This window comes from Chiloscyllium plagiosum, unplaced genomic scaffold, assembly GCF_037043375.1.
Source record: "Chiloscyllium plagiosum isolate Xiang-an unplaced genomic scaffold, Cpla_swu_hap1 HiC_scaffold_36, whole genome shotgun sequence".
In the NCBI taxonomy this organism is placed as follows: Eukaryota; Metazoa; Chordata; class Chondrichthyes; order Orectolobiformes; family Hemiscylliidae; genus Chiloscyllium; species Chiloscyllium plagiosum.
In genome coordinates this window covers 12,586,282-12,610,866 of record NW_028270174.1, presented here as the reverse complement: position 1 = coordinate 12,610,866, position 24,585 = coordinate 12,586,282, and the positions used below count along the sequence as shown (strand labels likewise).

The following is a 24,585-nucleotide window of genomic DNA, read 5'->3' as shown; positions in this document are numbered from 1 at the left end:
CAGACCTTGAAACAGGCATTGGGGCAAGGTGACAGGCCTGTTGACAGCTACTCCCATACCCGTGTTGGGATGAGATCCTAAATGGGCTTGAATTGGCCACTTAAAGGCCTGAATGGCACCAGAACAGGGAGGTTGATGGGTCTTCCTGCCTTCCAGAGTTTAATTCCAGCAAAGGCAAGAAGGTGACGAGATTCAGGTACGGCAACATCTGCTGAACTATATGCCCTTCCCAACTAAGTTAAAAATCACACAACTCCAGGTTATACTCCAGCAGGTTTATTTGGAAGCACTAGCTTTCGGAGTGCTGCTCCTTCGTCAGGTGATTGTGGAGAACACTCTGGACAATTTAGTATGACCAATTCACCTAACCTGCACATCTTTGGACTGTGGGAGGAAATTAGAGCACCCAGAGGAAACCCACGCAGACACGGGGAGAATGTGCAAACTGCACACAGGCAGTTGCCCAAGGCTGGAATCGAATATGGGTCCCTGGCGTTGTGAGGCAGCAGTACTAACCACTGTGCCACTGTGCTGCCCATTATTGAATATTAAATAACCCAATTTCAAAACACTTGCAAACATCTAATGGCATTTTCTGTGGTGTAGAATTGGCAGTGTCAAAAGACAATGCTGACTTCACAATATAATAATGAAGACTTCTTATTGTCCTACGTTGACAAAGGCTAGTGAAATATTTCAAACATCTTTGTTTCAGTATTGTACTTACAGTTGCAATAGTTTAATAGTCTAACATTATCCCAGTAAATTGCACTTCTTTTTAACACAAGGAATCTGACCAGCACTACTGTCCCCATCTGAGGGAAGGAATATAGCCCTAATAGCCGTGACAAAATACTGATGACCTGAGGTTACAGATCTGCTGGTTGACCCTCCACCATGAAATGCTAGCACATGTTAAACTTTGACCTAATGCTGCCACTGATGAGTGTTTGCATCACTCAGTGTCAGAGCTGTGTAAATCACAATGTTGTTTGCATCAATTACTGACTGTGTCTGTTTTCTTTTGTTTGTTAGTCAAACAATTGTGACAAGTTTCTTCCCCAGCATCTGTCAGCAGTATTACTAGTAAAAAGGGGACAGCAGAATCTGCATGTGGGTAGAGAACTGAAATCATGATTGTTAAAACTTGTGCAAACTGTACAGATTTCCTAGCAGTTGCACTCATTCATGCAAGTCAATGTGGTAGAATCCCACAATGTCCAGCATTGATAGGCACAAGAACTGTTCCTTTCAACATTTCTCGTACGTTGATATTAATGTGCTGCTTCTATTAAAATATGTTGTATATTTATGTATAGTATATGTACATTTAAGTTTCACACGGACATACGCGCTCGTATGTCTGAGCGGCACAGTGGTTAGCACTGCTGCCTCACAGCGCTAGGGTCCCAGGTGAATTGGCCATGCTAAATGGCCCATAGTGTTAGGTGCATCAGTCAGAGGGAAATGGGTGTGGGTGGGTTGCATTTCGGAGGGTCGGTGTGGACCGGTTAGGCTGAAAGGCCTGTTACCACACTGTAGAGAATCTAATCTCTCTCTCTCTCTCGCACGCACGCACATGCGCGCGTCCTAAACCAACATTCTTGGGCAGAATGTTGCTTCACACTCATCCAGCAATTGCAGCAACAGGATTAAATAAGTCAGAGCTACAGAATGCAAAGCAAGTGAACTTATTATCAACAAAGAATTAAATTATGAAGAAGGTTCTAATGAAGTGGCCTCATGAGCACTGCCTTGTCTGATCCTGGTCCCAAAGAAACAAGAGCCACACACAAGCGAGGGTTGGGGGAGAAAGTGCAAAGAAGGAGAGTTCAGATAGGTTTCTCACCGTGGAATGGGGCCATCTCGCTGATAATATTAAATAGAGATTTTGGGAGTTAATGGTATGGAAAAGTTAATGAGGAATAGTACGACATTTGTTACAGCAGTCCAATGGGATACAGGTTCAAATCAATAATCAGGAAGTTCTTCACACAGGGGAGGATTATCACTTGGAATGGACCCTGTAGAGTTGAAAAGCCAAAAACTATCAGATCATTTAATAATTCGACTGGGGAACTGGCCGACAGTGTCTGGATGGACTGTGTTTATTGTGTGCTAAATTCAATGAGGTAGGAAATGCAGATAGATTAATAAACACTGGTTTAAACCCCCTCCCAGCTAGGATTATTTTGTTTTATTGTGAACTGTTGCTGAAAACAGTTGTACCCTTTTTGTTTCAATCTGGCAATGAAACAGCATACACTGCATGACACCTTCTGTCAGTAGCCTCAGATGTAGTTTTCTTCAGGTTTATAAATACATTAGTTGAATACAGTGGAGTGTAAATTATTTGAATTTGTTACCATGGACCAAAGACTTTGTCGGTAACAACTTAATCAGCTCCAGCAACGTGGAGAGAGAAAATATAAAGACCTCCTGCTCAACTGAAACTCCAGGAGGACTGGAACCTCATATTTTCCCAAATTCTCTGAACAGCAGCATTCCACTTCTGACCTGAATTGAAACCAAAATTCCAGCTACAGGAACTTACTTTAAGCCTGGTCCAAAATAATTGCCTGCAAATTGCTTTAGATAATTCAGGATAAAGTTTAAAGATGGCATCTTCGAAGCAAGATGGGAATTTGTGTATTCCTCCCATGATATTATTTGCAGTCCCGTCCTTTTCTGCCATCTCCCTGACACGTCCATTCTTCTTTCGGAACCCCCAATTATCGTCGGTAAGCTCTGGGTCATGTCTCAATGCCCTATTCCCTGTTCTGCCCCTCCCAGTAGGATTAGATAGGGTGGACATTGAGAGCCTTTTTCCTCAGATGGTGATGGCTAGCATGAGGGGACATAGCTTTAAATTGAGAGGTGATAGATATAGGACAGATGTCAGAAGTAGGGGCGTGAAACACCTTACCTGCAACAGTAGTGGACTCGCCAAATTTCAGGGCATTTAAATGCTTATTGGATAAACATACAGATGATAATGGAATAGTATAGGTTAGATGAGCTTCAGACTGGTTTCACAGGTTGGCGCAACATCGAGGGCTGAAGGGCCTGTGCTGCGCTGTACTGTGTTCAATACAACATTGCCTTTCCTCAAATCCATTTGGATGGAGTATAGCGTGGATACATAAACAGTTTCTGTGGTAAATTATATTGGGAAAAGTTTACTGAAAGTGTGCACAGAATATAGGATTTTTAACATGTTAAGAAAATATGAGCTTGTATTTCAACTTGTCATCTTATTGTACTGCACAAGATTCTTCAAGGACTCGACGTGGTAAATGTTTTAGGCAGGGAACACAATGTAGAGGATAGAGGAGATGTTGTTTTCCCTTGTGGGAGAATCCAAGACCAGAGGGCATAACCTCCGAGTAAGGGATCACACATTTAAAATAGAGATGAGGAGAAATTTCTTCTGTTATGGTAGTGAATCTGTGAAATTATTTTTTAACCACAGAGGGATGTTGAGGCTGGATCATCAAGCAAGTGCAGGGCTAAGATAGATATTTAATCAGTAAAGAAATCAAAGGTTATGGGGAAAAGACTGGAGAGTAGAGTTGAGGATTATCAAATCAGCCATGATCTTATTTGGTAATGGAGTAAAGTCGATGGGCTAAATTGCCCACTTCTGCTGCTGTATCTTATGGTCTAAACATTTGAATAAATGTTCACTAAACAGGAAGAAATGCTCAGCAGGTCAGACAGCAGCTGTGGAGAGAGAAATAGGATGAATGCTTCAGGTTAATGAGCTATCTTCAAAAAAATACTGTATGGGGTAGGAGCAACTTATGCAACTTTTCACATGTAATTGTGCAATCTCTATATCCTTGCTCCATTTCCTGCATTTTTGTACCCCGCCTTCCTTCCTAACAGAGTAGCATGCCTCAAGTCACTCTACAAGGTTGTTTAAAACAATGTGACACTAAGCCATGGAGGGATATTTGGTCAGATCACCTGGGGTTTGATCAAAAAAGTAAATATTAAAGAGGGAAGAAAGCAAGTTGGAGAGACTGAAAAGAGTTGGGTGACTATCCCATACCACTGAAGACATGGCTGCCAATGGTGGAGTACTTACAATTGGGGAAAATCAAGACCAGATCTACAAGAGTAGTTCTGATATCTCTAAGGATTGTGCATCTGGTGGACATAACAGAGACAGAGAAAACCAATGCAGGACTTGCAAACAAAATCGAGATATTGCTTGACCAGGAGCCAGGCTAGGTCAGCAAATATAAGAGTGATATCCGAATGAGATTTGGTGCGATTTAATGCACTTGAACATGGACACAGGCACTTTTTCCTTCCCGTTCCAAGGGCTGCATAGATAGGATGCAGTTCCTCCAACAATCCCCTCCAAACTAACAGCAAATAGGTTGATTGGTTCCAAAAACCAGTTTGTGAAATTGGTCTTAAAAAGTGACTCTGGGTGTGAAGAAATACTGGAAACTTACTGACGTGCCTTTTGCATTGCTTTGTGGTGGATTCTGAATGCAGTATGTGGGAACTGGGCAGTAGTGTTGACCTGTACTTCCTCAGGTACAAAGAAAAGGGATTATCCCTTATCTTAATGACTACTTTTAGTCAAAAACATAAACAGTTTAACCATCTGCTTAGAAATACAACATGCCCGAAATAAGAAAAAGTTTCAAAGCAATTTTGCTGGAATCTCAAAACTACTTCAATTGAAAGATTAAGGCAAAGCGGATCAGACACCTCTTACTTTGGTTTTACCCTGTAGGCAAAAAATATAAGAGAATGAGGATGAGCAGCAAATAGAGCTCACTGTAAAATGGTGCTGCAGGCCCAAAGCATTACTGAAGGAAAGTCAGTACGTGATGCCAAAGTAGCGCATCTACTTATTAAGATGTCTGCGAGCAATGCAGTTGCACTTTCTTTCAGAGGAGCGTTGACTTTATGGTTAGTTAATCTTGAACTCTGTTGCAGTAATTGTACACAGCTTAGCCCTTCAACTGTTGTCCACCCTTAAATCTCTTGACCTGGAATTTCGTCTTTGAGCATAACCACAGAGGTTCAAGCCTAAAATGTCCCCAATGTTATTCTGTTTCTGCTGATGTCAAGTGAAGCCCACAAGTCTTCTCCAAGCTTATTAAAATATGCCCAAACTTTAAATAGTCATAGAGTCATAGAGATGTACAGCACGGAAACAGACCCTTCGGTCCAACCCGTCCATGCCAACCAGATATCCCAACCCAATCTAGTCCCACCTGCCAGCACCCGGCCCATATCCCTCCAAACCCTTCCTATTCATATATCCATCCAAATGCCTCTTAAATGTTGCAATTGTACCAGCCTCCACCACTTCCTCTGGCAGCTCGTTCCATACACGTACCACCCTCTGTGTGAAAACGTTGCCCCGTAGGTCTCTTTTATATGGTTCCCCTCTCACCCTAAACCTATGCCTTCTAGTTCTGGACTCCCTGATCCCAGGGAAGAGACTTTGTCTATTTACCTTATTCATGCCCCTCATGATTTTGTAAACCTCTATAAGGTCACCCCTCATCAGCAGAAATGCTGACCTCTGATTCTCTGTGGCTTATTTGAGTCTTAAGCTTCAACTCACTGAATCATTATGCGCACAAGTAGGTGCAAGGTTGTGGGAACATTTAATCAGGGAGGTTTTTCAGTTTTTGTGTGGCTTATACCTACAGCCAGAGAATGAAACTAAAAATAATGAGCAAGTCACAGGAGGATTTATTTTCTTAAAATGCGTCCAAAAAAAGATTTCCATAAAAAAAGCACAAAATTGCTCTGCCCAAAAAATTGCAATGTGGAGGACTCTCACCCCTTGATATCAACCCTATTGGTCCTGTTCAAACTCAGGTATATGAAAGTCAGAGATATGACCAATGTTGTGGGTGGGAATTTGCTTGGGCAGAGGAAACTTATAAGCTTGAAGAGTGCTGTAGTTGTACAGGTTCCTTACTTGCACGTAAGTTCTCATTATTTTATGAACAGGTCTCTTGAGTTGTGCCCAGATTACAAGTGTCTTCAGCACAAATGTGCAGAAAAACCAAATCTCACCAGGATATCACCTTGTCTATATTTCTAATGGAATCATAAGCTGCTTCCTCATTAACCTCCAGACAATCTGACTGGCTATACTCATTAGCACATTTAGAATGTTACACATGTAGTAAGCAGGGTGATTTTCTCTCTATGCAATCAGTGTCAAAGGAATGATTGAAAGAAAATGTAGCTTCATGCCCCACAGCACTTGAGAAAGAAAATATCACATTAGTACCTGACCAGTAATCATTCAAGCAAAATACATTGAGATGTTTGCATATAGGTTTCTTGCTGGTAAGTAACAGTCCTGAAGTACAAGTGTTGCTGATGCATCAGAAGCAACTAAATAATTCTATAAAATGAATGTACAAAGTAAGGATCAAACTAGTTATTCCACACTCCATTATCAGCTGTGTTAACTGAGATGGTTATTTCTACTAGTCCCCTCTGCATACTCTAACAAATTTGATCATCCGTGGCTTGGTATTACATTACAATAGGCGCTGGCTAGATGTGGAAAGGTTATTTTCCCTTGTGTGAGAGTCTAGGACCAAAAGCCATTATCTCAGTGTAAGGTGTTGCACATTTAAGACAGATGTTAGAAGGATTGTTTTTCTCTCAGAAGACAGTGAATCTGTAGAATTCTTTAACCCAGAGAACTGTTGTGGCTGTGTCAATAAGTACTGTATATAGAACAACCTTAGTTATCCAAACATCAATTATCCAAATTTCGGATTATCCGAACAAGATCTCAAGGTCCCATAAAAATGTCATTAAGCAGCTCAGTATTGGCATGCATTGCCTGATAACAGAGGCATGATCAGATGAGCGGCACACGGAAATTACCACTTGCTTATGATCAGATCAGTTACCCAAATGATCGGTTATCTAAGCAAAATACTTCCACACACCACCCCCAAAAACCCCGGTCTTGTTCGAATAATTGTGGTTGTTCTGCATTTGACTCTGACATAGATAGATATTTAATCAGTAAGGGAATCAAGAGTTATGGGGAAAAGACAAAGTAGAGTTCAAGATTATCAGAGCAGCCATGATCTCGATGCGTGGAGCAGACTTGACGGGCTCTTACGTCTCTTGGCTTGTAATGTGACCATAAGTTCTGAATACTCAGCTGAATCCTTCAGGCCCAGTTTTGTTATGCCTAAGTCTTGAAAACCTGTTGCCAGGTAAATTAGCCAACTCCTTTTGGAGTGAATGCTATTGATTGTTCCCCTTTGGCTTTGTATAACCATCGGGTATTAGAGAGTTTCACAATTAGTTGTCATTACAAAATCTGCCAGTTTGTTGTAACCCAAACGAAAATAATAATTTTTCTTGCTTGCCAAATGAGCCAGTTGACAAGATGACTGATGCAGTATTCAAGTATAACTGCCCCTAAAGGACAAAAAGCCTTTTGATGTATTGCCCCAGGAATAGAATACCTCTGTGATTCTGTAGTGAGTAATTGAGAAAGGACACTAATAAAATAGGAACACAATGTGCTCCCTAAAGCCAACAGTGTTACATGGAGCACATTAAACACCCAGAATTGATTAAACATACAGTGAATCTTTTCAATAATATTGCAGCATTTTATCTTTTCATGGAATGTACCATTGTCCTAGGGAGCATTTTTCATTGCAGTTTTGTCTTCTGTGCATTAAAAGCAACTCTGGAAAATTGCTTGTTGCCTGATGCTTCAGCCAGGCTTAGATGTCCACACTAAAAAAAATGAGTAATCATAATGTAATCAGTGCAAGTTTGTTAAGAGGAATGCAACATTGAGGATTAGCAATATTACTACAATTTATCAATTATTTCAAATTTGGGAAATCTCCGATTCTTAGAGCTTGGAAACTTAATCTGGGTCCAGAAGAGACTAATAAAAGACGTGAAACTAAGAATCCCAAGTGAAGCCATTAGTAGGTGTGGGTGCAGGGATGCTCATGCTGTGCCTATTTGCCACTGATGGTGCCAATGTCTCTTCTACTTGGAGATGATGGCCGTCTATTCCATTTGGTGGCTTAAGGAATTAATACAATAGAAAAAAGTTAGGCAAATGTTTCCCAGGGCAGAGCAGGAGCCATGTCCCTGAGGAAACTCCCATTTAAAGGGCATATTTAACAAGTTCAAGTGGTCCTCACTCTGGTCTGTGGTCAGGACTCCTATCTCACCAGGTGCACCTCTGCCAGTTTTGCATCAGATCCATGTTGGCCCATCTAATCTAATCTAACCTTGGTGTGGATGGCACCAAAATCTCAGGCATGGTGTAGTCAAGTTGCCTGTTACATCACTGGCGTTGCTTGGGATGGGGCAGAGGCTGTTCTGGATTCGGAGGTATTTTGTCCAAATGCTGCAGAGTGTCCTGCACAGTCTGCACCCCAAGCTTTCTAATCTGTCTCTGCTCAGCGTGACAACCAAATGCAGTAGAGGGGCAGAACATCTTTAACCATATTAAGTCACTGAGCATCTTATAACAGTTAAAAATCTAATCTTTCATGAGGCCTTTATTATTGAGACCAAATTGCCATTTAGCTATTAATAAAATTGCAGGTCTTTCAGAGCTCTTTTGTGACCTTGAAAAATGTATAAATGCCTCCATTCAAAGTCTAACTGTTGGAATTGTGTAAATGTTTGCAGCATGAAATTTCTCTCTCCATCATTTTAGATTCAAGTCTTCAGAGAAAGATGCCTGTCTTGGGTACAGTCAGCAGCTTTTTCAGAATAATTATTGTGCTGAGAGTATTCTTTCACTAGAAGATAATTGATCCAAATTAAATGATTCCTCTCTGTCAGCATCCTCTGGGTAAATAAATGTTCATTTTGAACGCAAGATAATGTTAAATACAAGAATCCTGCATGCTGCTGTAATTATTCCCGTGCACCCACTGTGCTTACAAAGGAAGTGGTTCCATCCTTTTTAATTTGTGGTAAGTTTTGGATTTGTTTAATCCTCTGTCACTTAAAACCTATTTGATACTATGTGAAATGAAATGAAATTTCTCTGTGAAATGTTTGTAAAGTGTGTTTCATAGATCTTCCCTGGATGAAGACCCTTCATCATTGAAAGGTGTGCTCTGTTCAGAGTTTCAGACTTAATTTCTCTACTCAGCGCTTTGTGCAGTAACCCCCCTTTCACATCTGTAGTACATTTAGGACTTTTGTCTTTGATGTTGAGCAGATGCCATTGTTGGCCATTTGAGCGAGAAGTTTTATAGAGTTGTAAGCGAGATATTGAAAGCTGATTTTCAGGCACAGCCTCAAATATGTCCTGCATTAGGGGCTTTTTATCTGACTGCAACGGGTGGGCTATGAGTTTACACTCTGCTTATCGCCAGTCCCAAAAGGGAACAGATGAAAAACATAATTGTAAAAGATTTGACTGCAGTTCAGGATTTTAATGGAAACTATTGACCCTAAAATTACAGGAATGACCCTGTATGTTGCACCTAAGTTTCGAGGCTATTATTGCACACCTGAGGGCCAGCAAGATTATGATTTAGTAGAAAGGCCAATGTCAGTACATATTGTATTACAACTTAGGATTGTCATTTCAAACCTGGAGCATTTTTAACCTGTTTAAGTTGCTATGTCTTGTATCAACTGCATACCATGAGTTGACAGTAATGTTTGTTGTGTTGGTTGCTCTTTAATGATGAGTTCCCTATATGTTAGCCGTTGAGCTAGTTGCAGCTCATTGGACTTTATTGATGTATAAAATGGTCTATTAAATGTCATCACACCACAGCATTGGTTAATTATTTTGCATGTGGGTGACAGTTGGAGATCTGGAGCCTGAATCGTGTCTCAAAGGGGACTTTTAAACAGAAACTAGAGGGCAAGTTAATTTCTCACCACCCAACCTGTATGGCAATTTCAATAACTCCATACAACCCCATAGTTCCCAGTATCATCTTATGTGACATGGTGTTAAAAAATTTTGATAGTCCTCAGTGGGGCATTTTGCAATGACTTATAACATTTAACAGTCATGATTTGGAGGTGCCCCAGTGTTGAACTGGGTGTACAAAGTTAAAAATCACACAACACCAGGTTATAGTCCAACAGGTTTAATTGGAAGCACACTAGCTTTCGGAGCGCCACTCTTGACAACCACCTGATGAAGGAGCGTCGCTCCGAAAGCTAGTGTGCTTCCAATTAAACCTGTTGGATTATAACCTGGTGTTGTGTGATTTTTAACATTTAACAGCATTATATAAATGGAACTTGTTTCTGAGTTGTTGTTCATTCAATGTTAGTTTTCAGGGAAGGTCTGAGGCACACATTTGACTAGAACCATTGCCTCCTTATTATAGTTAGTTGGCTCCATAGGCTGGATAGCTGGTTTGCAATGCAGTGTGATGCCAACAGTGTGGGCTCAATTCCTGCACTGACTGAGGTTCCCTTGAAGTACTGTCCTTCTCAACCCCTCCTCTCACCTGAGGCATGGTAACCCCTGGATTAAGCCTCCACCAGTAGCCACCCCCCCCTCCCCCAACTTCTCCCTCTCCTTTCTCTCTCATCCCTTCTCTCTCTCTTTCCCTTTCTCTCTTTCTTTCCCCTTCTCTTCCTCTCCCTCTCTCTCTTCCCCACCTCTCTCTCTCTTTTCTCTCTCTCTCTCTTTTCTCTCTCTCTCTCTTTTCTCTCTCTCTCTTTTCTCTCTCTCTCTCTCCCCCCCTTCTCTTTGTCTCTCTCTCTCTTTTCTCTCTCTCTCTTTTCTCTCTCTCTCCCACTCCCCCAATCTCTCTCTCTCATGAGAAAGCAACCTTATGATCTTAAGAAGAGTATGACTTTTTTATATTTCTGTGTCTGTTGTTTTTATTTGACACAGAACACATATCAGCCTTGAAATTCAAGGCATATTCAGGCAGTTATATATGATCTCAGGAGACACAAGCGCAAATTGTTTGTACCATCAGACTGATAGTGGAGAAGATTAGTTTCATTAAAACTCTGAGCCTCCTTAGAGTACAAGTATCAGCAAAGAATCCAATAGAACTTGAAATTCCCTCTTGGGTGAATGCTTGAGAGAGGATAAAGGCCTGAACACACCAATATTTTCAAATTATCCTCAACTTGCAAGATTCTGTGAAAGGTGTCAGTGAAACCAGCCTGAAGTGTTGTAGATCCTTTAACCCCATTAACTTTGGACAATGAAAGGCATTAGAAGGTAAGATGGCAGTAACCTGCTCTGTGAACATGTTAGAGTTAATTGTCTTAGATTTATGTGAAGTACAATAAGGTGATTTTTAGTAACGACAAAAATTGCTAGAAATCACAACAGGTCAGGCAGCGTCCACAGAGAGAGAGCAAGCTAACGTTACGAGTCTAAATGGCAGACCTGATGAAGAATCATCTACACTCGCAACATTAGCTTGCTCCCTCTCCACAGGTGCTGCCTGACCCACGGCATTTTTTGTTTTCAATACAGATTCCAGCAATCTGCAGTAATTTGCTCCTCCAAGGTGATTTTGAGATTCAATTGTGAAAGATAATTATTAGCTGAATAACTGGTATAAAAATACACATGTGTTCAACAGCAAGACATGAAAGTGTGTAAATTATTTTCATTCTTTTAACAATCAAAAGAGTATAATTTTTTTTAACAACAGCCCACATTTAGAATTATAAACAATACAATTAACCAGAAACGACTCTGTTTGGAGTTCCTGTGTTGACACTAGCTGCTAAAGTTCATGTAGGAGTTTTAACAGAAAGATCTACAAGCTTAGTGGAATGGAATAGTATAAAGTAATGCTGTGGGGTCCTGTGACACTGTCATTAGACAATGGAGAGGGTTCAGTCAATGTCTGACCTGATGTATTGAGGGAAAGATGGATTGCGCAAATCTGCTGTTCCTTATTCAGTAGGAATAAATGGAACCATCAGTCATATCACTGGGTGAACAACTTTTCAACAAAACCTGCGATAATTAGCCATCCATAAACTAGTCTGAACTGGTAGTTGAGTGTGAAAAGCAAGAACAGGAATGACAGTCATCACAAACCTACTTTGAATCTGTTTCTCTTTTTCAAACTCTAATTTGCTCCTTGAATCATAACTTTTCTTATACAATGAAGTTCTCAACTTCTAAACTTGCATTTCACAGAGGATGGAGCAACTGCACTTTGCCTCTCGCTGTTTAGCCATGGTTCAGTTGGTATCACCTTTGGCTCTGATTGACAGGTGTGTGGGCTTAAGTCCCATGCCAGAAGTTGACCACATTACCTGAGTTACCAGTCTTGTGCAGTACTCAGGGAGACAGCACGTGTCATCCTTAATGAACAGAAATCCACCGGCCTGCTTCGTTAGATGTTTCAGTTCTCATGGAGGAGCACAGGCCGTTGTAATGATGTCTGACCAATACTTACTCCTCAACCAAGATCAGCAAAACCAAATTCTATTGTCAGATGTAAGCAAATGCTTGGTAATACAGGGCATAAACTTTGCTAAAAAATTACATGAACCGGAAGCTTTTTTCCTTCTTGGACATACCATAATCCAACTGCTTAGCACCCTCTACCCTGCCGTACGAATTATTGTTTCATTCCTATGTTAGTTTCCTTGTGTTTTAATCGATTGCAGGATATAAAGCTTTGACTTTGTGTCTCTCTTTAGCAATTTTTATGCTCATACACCTCATTGCTGCTTATAACAAGCTGCTGTGTCCAGTTTGCTGTATTTGCTGACAGAGCAGCCTTGCTACATTTCATTGGCTGTGAAGCAAGATGGGAAAAGTGCTTCATAAATGCAGGTTTTATTTAATTAAGTGTCGTTTAGAACTACTATAGTATTAACATAAAGGAAAATGACTATAATAGATTATTGAGGATTGGATATCAAAGTCACCATATAAATATAGGTTCTCTTATGCTTTCTGTGACAATTATTGTACACTGTTCAAACTGTAGCTGGTCTACCTTCTGTGCAATGTATTTTAGACCCGTGTTTTCATCTCATGTATATTGTGGTCAAGTGCCTATTAGTAAATATTTTGTCTAGAATATTATACAATTGTTGTATTGTGGTCCGTGTTGGCTCTACAACTATGATATTGTGCTCACTTTTGGCTTTACAATCATAATATTGTAGTCACTCTTGGCTCTTGTTGCATGAGCCACAGACCCAATTAGATCACTAGTGGAAAATTCAACCCTTTATCTTCCTTGGTAGTCGCCTGCATCAATTTTTCTTGCACCAGTAATTTTCCAACCCCAGGCATTTCACTTGTCCTTACAAGATCTGCTTACCAATTATTCAAGAGAGTACAGTCATCTTCCTTTCTGTGCTTTCTTATGATATGGGTAATGTTTATTAGGCCAACATTTACTTCCCACCTCTAATTGCCCTGTAGAATGTGGTGATGAGCTGCCTTCTCAGACCGCATCTCGGTCCTTGGAGTGTAAGGGCACCCACAGTGCTCTTATGGAGTTCCAAGATCTTGACCCAGTGACTTTGAAGGATCAGTCGTATACTTCCAAGTCAGGATGGTGTATGGTTTAGATCACAGTCCTTTCCCTTCTGAGAACTGAGCTTCAATCTAGCGTTGGCTGTTAGGATGAAAGTTACCTCCATCATTGCTGGAATGATCCCAAATAAATAATGTTGTCATGGATGTTTCATCTCATAACCACCTGCCTCCAACCAACCCTTCTTGGGCTCGTACTGTTGGTATCCACAAGCCACGTATCACCATGATATATTACCAATCAGAAAGCAAAAAGACATTTTGAAACCTGATTTGATAAATTGCTAGCTGGGGAGATATCATTCTAGCTCTGGGATAATAATCCAGAGATCCATGCTAATGTCTTGGGAGACATGGGTTCAAATCCCACCAGGGAATTGGTGAAATTTAATAACAATGAAAGAAATAAAGTGTTAAGAATTCAAAGATAGTCTCAGTGCTGGTAAATGTGAAAGTATCATCGATTGTTGTATAAACATGGGGTCCAACAGTGGCCTAACCAATGTCCTGTACAGCCGCAACATGACCTCCCAACTCCTGTACTCAATACTCTGACCAATAAAGGCAAGCATACCAAACGCCTTCTTTGCTATCCTATCTATCTGCGACTCCATTTTCAAGGAGCTTTGAACCTGCACTCCAAAATCTCTTTGTTCAGCAACACTCTCTAGGACCTTACCATTAAGTGTATAAATCCTGCTAAGATTTGCTTTCCCAAAATGCAGCACCTCGCATTTATCTGAATTAAACTCCATCTGCCACTTCTCAGCCCATTGGCCCATCTGGTCAAGATCCTGTTGTAATCTGAGGTAACCTTCTTCGCTGTCCACTACACCTCCAATTTTGGTGTAATCTGCAAACTCACTAACTGTAACTCTTATGCTCGCATCCAAATCATTTATGTAAATGACAAAAAGTAGAGGTCCCAGCACCGATCCTTGTGGCACTCCACTGGTCACAGGCCTCCAGTCTGAAAAACAACCCTCCACCACCGCCACCCTCTGTCTTCTACCTTTGAGCCAGTTCTGTATCCAAGTGGCTAGTTCTTCCTTTATTCTGTGAGATCTAACCTTGCTAACCAGTTTCCCATGGGGAACCTGGTCGAAAGCCTTACTGAAGTCCATATAGATCACATCTACTGCTCTGCCCTCATCAGTCATCTTTGTTACTTCTCCAAAGACTCAATCAAGTTTGTGCGACATTATTTCCCACACACAAAGCCATGTTGACTATCACTAATCAGTCCTTGCCTTTCCCTAATCAGTCCTTGCCTTTCCAAATAGATGTGCATCCTGTCCCTCAGGATTCCCTCCAACAACTTGCACACCACCGAGGTCAGGCTCACTGGTCTATAATTCCCTGACTTGTCTTTACCGCCCTTCTTAAACAGTGGCACCACGTTAGCCAATCTCCAGTCTTCCGGCACCTCACTTGTGCCTATCGATGATACAAATATCTCAGCAAGAGGCCCAGCAATCACTTCTCTAGCTTCCCTCAGGGTTCTAGGGTACACCTGATCAGGTCCTGGGCATTTATCCACCTTTATGCATGTCAAGACATCCAGCACTTCCTCCTCTGTAATCTGGACGTTTTGCAAGGTGTCACCATCTATTTCGCTACCTTCTGTATCTTCTGGCAAAAAATAGCTTTCATCTTGAATAGTAGAAAAATATTCTGTCAACAAAAGTGAGTGAAATTTGTAATTAAATGCAATGGATATAAATCCAAAATGACAGTGTTAATGAAAGAATTAATTAGCTGCAGGTAATGAACAATATGATACATTTCTAAGGTTTGAGTCTGCTTGGAGCTTTCATGTTCTGAAGCAGTGAAAGATACAAGTTGAGAAAAAGCTGGGCAATGGAATTAATTTTTGATTCCAAGAGGCTTCTGTGACTAATGTTTAGTCTATTATGCTGTCAGATGGCCTTTGTGTATAAGCAGTTAAGGGAAGCCTCACAAAGCATTATTATGATTTAAGAAAAATACAAGTGCAGTGTGCCAGCAGCTACTCTGATTAAGGTTCTAAAATCCTCACTCTTGAAAGTTCGCAACATTTGTAAAGCTTAGTGAATACCATGTCGTAGTCTTCCTCCTCCTTGAGATCTCTGCCATCAACAGTGGCCAGCCTCCACCACTGAGACAAAGACAGAGCTCCAATCCACTCCAACCAGAATGGAAACCAAACCCCGCGCAGGTGGCACCAATCTGATTCACTTCCTCCGTCAGACCAATTGAGCCAAGCGGCCAGTCAGCCAAAATTCTTATTGCAATGTGGAGCTAGGAATAGGGATGGTCAAGGTCCAGTTTCTTTCCATTCTTATGGACAACCAGGAAATTCTCCCACTCTTACCAATGGTGTATTCAAAGGATAAACGAGTTGATATTCAATCTATTTTAGCTGAATTATGAGCAAGTCTCGAGCAAGAGCATAATGCCGCTGAACTCTCGTTATCTCATTTTGACAGCCTCCCACTTGCTCATCATCCCTTTATCTGTGAACAGACTACTCCAACCAACTCTTGAAAGTTCAGGCCTCACACTATCAAACTCTGCCTTACTCCAATTCAGAACTTTTACACAGGCCTATCTTTTTCCATAACTAGTAGAATTATGAGTACGGCTGGTTGGAACGGTGGCTCAGTGGTTAGCACTGATTCAATACAGTGCCAGGACCCGGGTTCAGTTCCAGCCTCGAGCCAATTGTCTGTGTGGAGCTTGCACGTTCTCCCCGTGTCGGTGCGAGTTTCCTTTGGGTGCTCTAGTTTCCTCCCACAGTCCAAAGATGTGCAGGTTAGCTGGATTGGTCATGCTAAATTACCCAGTTGTTTGAGCAGTCGGTGTGGACTTGTTGGGCCGAATGGCCTGCTTCCACACTGAGGGATTCTGTGATTCTGGTCCCAAAGTGCTCCCTCACTAACATTTCAGTCACTTGCTGTGCCTTATTTCCCAGAAGAATGTCAAATCTGCTTGTCCTACAGTAGGGCCATGTACATATTGATTAGAAAAAAATTTCTTGAGCACATTTAACAAATTCCTCGCAATCCAAGCCCTTAACACTATGGCAATCCCAGTTTATATTTGGAAAGTTAACCCCCCCACACTATTATTCCTACATATATCTGAGATCTCTGTGCATATTTGTTCCTCAATTTCCCTCTAACTATGGGGGGTGAGACGTCCCATTAGGGTGATCATCCCCTTCTTGTTTCTGAGTTCCACTCCTGTAGATTCACTGGACAATCCCTCAGAAGTATCCTTTATAATGCCTGTAATGTTTTCCTTAATTAATTAATTAAAAACGTCATTCCCTCCTCCCTTGCCTGTCTTTCTATCACAGCGCCAGAGACCCGGGTTCAATTCCCGCCTCAGGCGACTGACTGTGTGGAGTTTGCACGTTCTCCCCGTGTCTGCGTGGGTTTCCTCCGGGTGCTCCGGTTTCCTCCCACAGTCCAAACATGTGCAGGGTCAGGTGAATTAGCCATATTAAATTGCCCGTAGTGTTAGGTAAGGGGTAAATGTAGGGGTATGGGTGGGTTTCGCTTCGGCATGTCGGTGTGAACTTGTTGGGCCGAAGGCCGTGTTTCCACACTGTAATCTAATCTAATCTAATCTAAACCCTGAAACATTGAACTGCCAGTGCTGCCCGTCCCTCAGCCAAGTTTCTGTCATAGCTTTGATGTCCACATCCATGTTCCCATCCATGCCCCGAGTGCATCAGCCTTACCTGTAAGACCCCCTGCATTGAAATAAATGCAGTTTAATTCATCAGCATTACCTCATTCTCTGATTTACTCTTGGCCCCCTTTTCTAATTAACTTGCTCTTTTTAATTCAGAACCACCCTCATCTGTCTTTCTGATTCTCACTACTACTTAGGATACCCCCTGCGCCTGTTAGTTTAAACGCTCATCAATAGCAAATCTCCCCACCAGGATGTTGATCTCCTTCAATTTCAGGTGAATTCCATCCCTTTTGAACAGGTCTTGCACCAGAAGAGATTCCAATGATCCAAAATCTGAAATCTTGTCTACTGCAACATATTTTCAGTAATTGATTTATCTGCCTTTATTATTCCTACTCTCACTTTCTGAATGGAGAACAAGTTATAGAGTCATAGAGATGTACAGCATGGAAACAGACCCTTTGGTTCAACCCGTCCATACGGACCAGATATCCAAACCCAATCTAGTCCCACCTACCAGCACCCGGCCCATATCCCTCCAAACCCTGTGGCTGTGCAGGACATTGGTTAGGCCACTGTTGGAATATTGCATGCAAATCTGGTCTCCTTCCTATCAGAAAGATGTTGTGAAACTTGAAAGGGTTCAGAAAAGATTTACAAGGATGTTGCCAGGGTTGGAGGATCTGAGCTACAGGGAGAGGCTGAACAGGCTGGGGCTGTTTTCCCTGGAGCGTCGGAGGCTGAGGGGTGACCTTATAGAGGTTTACAAAATTATGAGGGGCATGGATAGGATAAATAGACAAAGTATTTTCCCCGGGATCGGGGAGTCCAGAACTAGAGGGCATAGTTAAAAATCACACAACACCAGGTTATAGTCCAACAGGTTTAATTGGAAGCACACTAGCTTTCGGAGCGACGCTCCTTCATCAGGTGATGAAGGAACGGTGCTCCGAAAGCTAGTGTGCTTCCAATTAAACCTGTTGGACTATAACCTGGTGTTGTGTGATTTTTAACTTTGTACACCCCAGTCCAACACCGGCACCTCCAAATCATAGAGGGCATAGGTTTAGGGTGAGAGGGGAATGATATAAAAGAGACCTAAGAGGCAACTTTTTCACGCAGAGGGTGGTACATGTATGGAATGAGCTGCCAGAGGATGTGGTGGCGGCTGGTACAATTGCAACATTTAAGAGGCATTCGGATGGGTCTATGAATAGGAAGGGTTTGGAGGGATATGGGCTGGGTGCTGGCAGGTGGGACTAGTTTGGGTTGGGATATCTGGTCAGCATGGACGGGTTGGACTGAATGGTCTGTTTCCATACTGTACATCTCTATGACTCTATGACTAAGTGATAGTCATGCCATTGAACGTCAAGGGAAAATGGTGAGATTTTGTCTTGCTGGAGATTGTCGTTGCACAGAGATTATGTACGTAAATATCACTAGTGAATTGTCAGCCTGTGTCTGGATATTGTCCAGGACTTGCTGCATTTGAATGTAGACTGTTTCAGTATATGAAGAGTCACAGGTGGTGCTGAATATTGTGCAGCCACCAGTGAGATCTCTCCTCCTTTATATGGAAGGAAGATAATTGAAGCATCTGAAGATGGTTGGACCTAAGGCACTACCCTGAGGAACTCCTGCAGTGATAACCTGAAGCTGGATGGCTACCTCCAGTAATTATAATCATCTTCCTATGTCGCAGGCCTGGTTCAAGATAGCAGCAAGATTTCTTCCCTATTCCCGTTGACTCTAGTTTTACTAGAGCTCCTTGATGTCGCATTCAGTCAAATGTGGCCTCCATGACAAAGGCATCCACTCATGCCTCCCCTCTGGAATTCTGATATTTTGTCCATGTTCTATTATTTTGTCCTTTTATTCCCATTCTGTGAACACCTTTATGACCTCTTCCTAAATTTTGAACGTGTATCGGAAGCAGCTCTGGGGAAATTAGATCTCTGCTTCAGTTGCTATCTGCTTAAACTGCTTGATGCAGCAAAATTGTAGACAAGCCCTGTGCTTCAGTTTTGTTGATAGCAACAGAAATGCTCAAATATAGAAATGAGAAATCATGCTTGGTGGGCTATAGCTCTAGGCGAACGTGAGGACTGCAGATGCTAGGGATCAGAGTCGAAGAGTGTGGTGCTGGAAAAGCACAGCCAGTCAGGCTGCATCCGAGGAGCAGGAATGATGTTGGTGCTGGAGACATCAAGCTTAATCAATGGCTGAGGAGAGAATATATGAGCATGCATCATCCAATGTGTAGCATCTTTAGTTTAAATTGTCTGTAATGGTTATTTGCAGTCCAGTTTAGCGACACTTTAAGGAAATTGTCAGCATACATTTCTTTTTCAAAACCTATGTTCCATTCTAAACAGCTTGCTTTTCATCTCATGTGTCCCCTTCTTCCAGAGCCATCGATATTTGGAAAATATCAATCTCTACTTGTTAATGCTTCGCCTCTTAATCTGGTCCAGTTGTTGTATAAAGTAAGGTGTGAAGTATTTGGCAGCTGACCATTGTTTGTATCTTGCTGCTACAGTCTTGAGTGGGTCATGAAATCCAGGTGCTTCCCATTCTCAGCAGATGTTAAGTCAGTGTCAGATTGTGTGCTGAACATGGCAGTGCTGGTGTGTGAAAGATATGGGATAGCACTGTGGCGAGAGCTGGTTAGTGAAGGGGAGCTAAAAGAAGAACTTCCCTTTAAAGAAATCTGTGTCATACCTCAAGCATGAGGTTCCACTTCTGGTGAGGCATAATCCTGTACCAAAGGAGGTTTTAGGAAATAGCATACTCACAACAACATTAAGGAAGGAAAAAACAAGATTGTTACTCAGTGATAACCCAGAGAGTACTTGTCTGGTGAGAAGTGGGTGAGAATTATCTGACTGATACAATTCCAGATGTGCACCTTAAAATGACTTTGCAGCACAATTTGAATTTTTGCTTCTCCATCACCTTATTTTTAGCATCTAGATTTTAGAAAAGGCCTTTCAACATAACTGGTCCATGCCACAGAAAGTGGTGAAGAAACTCTGGCAGCATCTGTGAAGAGAGAGAGAGTTATGTTTCAAGTCCAATATGACTCTTCTGCAGAACTAGATTGGTCCATGTCAGTGTTTGAATTCTCCCTCCACTTATTTTATTTAAGCCTATTAACAAGTCTTTCTATTCCTTTCTCTCAGATGCACTTATCTAGCTTCTGTTTAAATGAATCTATATCGTTTGCCTCAACCACTGCAGTTGATAGTGAGTTCCATATTCTCTCCAGTCTCAGTGTAGTCATTGTTCCCGAGTCCCTGATGGGATTAATTGATGACTGTACTGCACTTTCATCCCTGGTTTCGGACTTGCTCAGAAGTAAAAGAAGAGCTTCCCTTTAAAGAAATCTGTGTCATACCTCGAGCATGAAGTTCCACTTCTAGTGAGGCATAATCCTGTACCAAAGATACCTAGCCTATAGAACCTGGTCTTAATCATGAAGATCTTTCATCAAAATCTTTGTTGCATCTTCTGTTTGCTAGAGGAAACAGTCCTTAATGCAGTTAAAATGCAGTCAAACGTAGTGCTTTGGCATTTGCTAATAATTGCCAATGATTTCTGAAAATAGAAGTAAATCTTAATCCTTTGGGAAACAATGCATTGTCCACACTGAAGGAAGTGATGTTGGTGAGTCACTGTATTGTGAAGGAAGGGAACAGCGAATGGATGATGAATGCTTTAACAGTGCTTTCAGTGACCCAGCTTTCCTGGCATGTAATGATTATTTGCAGTCTACTCCAGTGATAGTTTATAGAACCTGTCAACCTGCTAACAATACTATTTAGTTAAAGTTTGGGCATGTACTTCTGAAATAAACCAGACTCAACACTGACAGTTCTGCATCTCATAGTTTCCTAGGACCAATTAAAAATTATGCTTTCAGCCAAGTCTTGGGCTGCTGCTTTACAGATTAATAAACTTCAGGGCTGGATCTTCGCATTGGAACAGGGATGGAAAACAGGGGTCAGGACTGTTACCAGCTCCTGAGATCACCAACAGGGTAGATGTGCTGGTAAGATGGTTCATTAAACCAAGATTCTGCTTCTTTGCCATTAAAAGGAATACCTCAAGGCAGCATTCAGAGAATAGCAGAATTCTTCTGGTGTTCTGTCCAACAAGTATCCTTCAGCCAACATCACCACAGTAAACTTATATGATCTCTATGGGGGGATGTAATGGGGGAGAAGATATAAAAGTTTATAAAAGTGTACAAAAATACTCAACAACAGCTTCTTCCCCACTGTTACTGGACTTCTGAACGGCCCTCGCATTTTTAATTTAATGTTGATCTAGCTCTTTGTGCATCGCCTCTGAAGCCATAATGTTGTATTCTTCATTCTGTTCTATTACCCTCATGCATCTTGTATGGTCTGACCTGGTCTGTATTGCATGCAAAACAAAAAATTTCCAATATTTCAAATCAAATCAAAATAACTAAATCTATTGAATGACCAATTACTGAAATTCCACTTTTTCTCGTTTCTATTTTAAAATGAATCAGAACCAAGATAAATTAAATGTGAGTTAAGAGTTAAATGATTCTCAAAATAAAAAGATAAATTTCACTTTCGGGTTGTTACAGCAAAACTGCATATAATATAGCTACAAGCACAATCATCGGGTTAAACCAATGTCTGACCATCTGCTCACTTTACTTTGTTGGTGCGGTTTTCAGTAACCCCATTGTGAATGCTTGGCAGAATTCCAAGAATGGTTAAAGGACATAAGGAATGATTGGCAGCTGTAAAATGATTATAAGAGAAACAGTTCTTGTACAGATGAGATTTTTATAGTGTCTTTGCAATTTGTATCAGTTTCAGAAAATTTTCAGGAACATTCCAGACTTACTAATGGCTTGCTATCTCACTGTATAATGGATACTTGAAAAGTGGGTATAGAGGACACAATGCTGGGGTTTTTGAAGCTATATGGGGAAATGTAAAGGACCGTTGGTTGTGGGATTGTTGAGAGGGATGGGGGTGGAGGAAAAATATTGGTGGTAAAAAGTTAAGAGCTTAACAGTCATGGTTACAACAAGACTGCTGTTCAGGTAAATAGAGGTGGGATTTCTGGCCTCATTATCCACCCAACTCCATCCTGCTCCAGAATAGAAATAAATGGGCGGGAGTCTCCTTATTGATGATGGGAGTTTTACCAACTCCCACTTTAACAGTTCCTGTATTACAAGATTAATGATAGACCTCTGTTTGGGTTTCATTCCACAAAGACCCTGTGCATTTGGTGAAGAGAGATCCAAATGAAAGGGCAGAGTTTTGTTTTCATTTATTAGATTAGATTAGATTACAGTGTGGAAACAGGCCCTTCGGCCCAACAAGTCCACACCGACCCGCCAAAGCGAAACCCACCCATACCCCTACATTTACCCCATACCTAACACTACAGACAATTTAGTATGGCCAATTCACCTGACCCTGCACATCTTTGGATGGTGGGAGGAAACCGGAGCACCTGGAGGAAACCCACGCAGACACGGGGAGAACGTGCAAACTCCACACAGTTAGTCGCCTGAGGCGGTACATGGGCATTATTGGCATTGTCCATCCATACTACTAAACGGCTCGCTAAGGTACTTCAGAGGGAAGTTGAGAGTCAACCAAGTTGGGTTGTGACTGGAGTCACATATAGGACTGAAGACCTTCTTCACCAAAGAAATTGAATGAAACAGCTATCAGACATCCTTGACCCAGTTATCCTTGTAGCAATCTATCTGTACTTTAATCAGTGAGGCGATTCCACTTAGAATGTTTCTGTAAGTAATAGCTCTGTCTTTCTTCTTCAGTTCACAGCTCACTTAGTGAAGCTGGGTTACCCGCGAGTCTGCATCTTGGATGGAGGCATCAACAAGATGAAGCCAACTGGGCTCCTCATGGTCCCATCACCTCAGATCTGAATCTTTCCGCCCACAATAGAAGGAAAAATTCGGACCGTACTGAGACAACGACAGCACCAGCATTAAAGCAAGAGGAACACTGGCACTCCAACTTAAAACTCCTCTCTGTGAATCATTAGCTGTGCATACTCAGTAACTTGTGACGTAATTACACAGTCAAGTTTGACACGGATGGTAACCCAGTGGATAATGTGAAGGATGGTGGTTTCTGATGTCCAGCACTGATTGAGCGAGGGTATACATCTGAGTGCCGTTCAGCTATCAGACTCATTGTGTATCAAATCTTCTGTGTTTCTACAAAAATTAGACTCTGTCAATGATTGTGAACAGTGAATTCAATGGAATATTCCAACACCATCTTTATTTAAAGACTATACACCAAAGAAAACCTCTTGATTTCTTTTTTTATATAATTTTTTTTGGATCTGAAATAATTTAAAGAGACCCAAAGTGAAACTCTGGCTCTCCTACAGTAAGCAGATTATTACAAAAAAAACTCTTTAGCTCTGTCTCCAGAAGGAACAGTAAAATCACTGCGATTAAATTAGCTTTTCATAATGTATTTACCCATAATCTTAAATGACCATAATCCTTAAGTACTGAAAGGGCTTCACCCTAAGTTTAGCTGGAAAATGTTCCTTTCAGAGAATGCTGGCCTCTGTCATTTGTACTTCAAAATTTGTTTCAAACTTCGTTTCAAACTTCATGCTTCACACGACTAACGTCCCTATTTCTCATGTTCTTAGGCTTTAAATTACCTAATAGTGTGAGTGCATGAGATTATCTGATCTTGCTTCTTAAATACAGTGTCCAATAGGGAATCATTTCAAGCGCACTCTGTGAACGATGCTGTGTTTTGTGACCGCGTCTGATGTATGCATTACGAATGCACTTCTGAAAGGTAAGGTATCTAACTGTTTGCCTCAAATCCCTGGTTTTCTTTGTAAAACCACTTACCTGTGGAAAAACGATACCATAAAGCAGTAAAATTCCACCCCAAAGGGCAGTGGGAATGCAGTAACTGGAATTCCATCCAGTCCTCTGATCTATTTCATAATTTACTGAGATGACAGCTGAGCTGTAGCTCAAACCCACTTACCCACTTTTTTCCATGTGTATTGATGGCCACTGTGTCCATTTGGAGACAATAGACATGTAGAAAAATTAGAGCATCATTACAGGAAGCTGTTTCCTCAAGGGACAAATTCAATGCCTAAACAAATTTGGCTCCTGGTAAGCTAAACCCCTCCAAACTGAAAATCTGGGATATTCAGTTCTTCCACCAAACTGTCTGGACCTAATATCACCCCTGACTGGCATTTAAAGTATGTACTCATTGCGGAAGAGCAGAGTGATGCACCATACAATGTCCCAAAAGGCAGAGTCATTTCAGGAAGAGGTGCAGTGCAGTGAACCTCCGAAAGGTAGGTGGGAAGAG

At 41.4% G+C, this 24,585-nt stretch overlaps 1 protein-coding gene across 2 annotated transcripts in view; it reads left to right on the top strand.

Annotated features, from left to right (window-relative positions):
- Positions 1 to 23,597, top strand: part of tbck (TBC1 domain containing kinase) — a 202,672-nt gene extending 179,075 nt beyond the window's left edge. For both annotated transcript variants that reach the window (XM_043674337.2, XM_043674336.2), the window contains exon 26: positions 23,037 to 23,597. In XM_043674337.2, the coding sequence (XP_043530272.2) occupies positions 23,037 to 23,147 (111 nt within the window). In that variant the 3' untranslated portion in view covers positions 23,148 to 23,597. The remainder of the gene's footprint in view (positions 1 to 23,036) is intronic.
- The last annotated feature ends 988 nt before the right edge of the window (positions 23,598 to 24,585 follow it).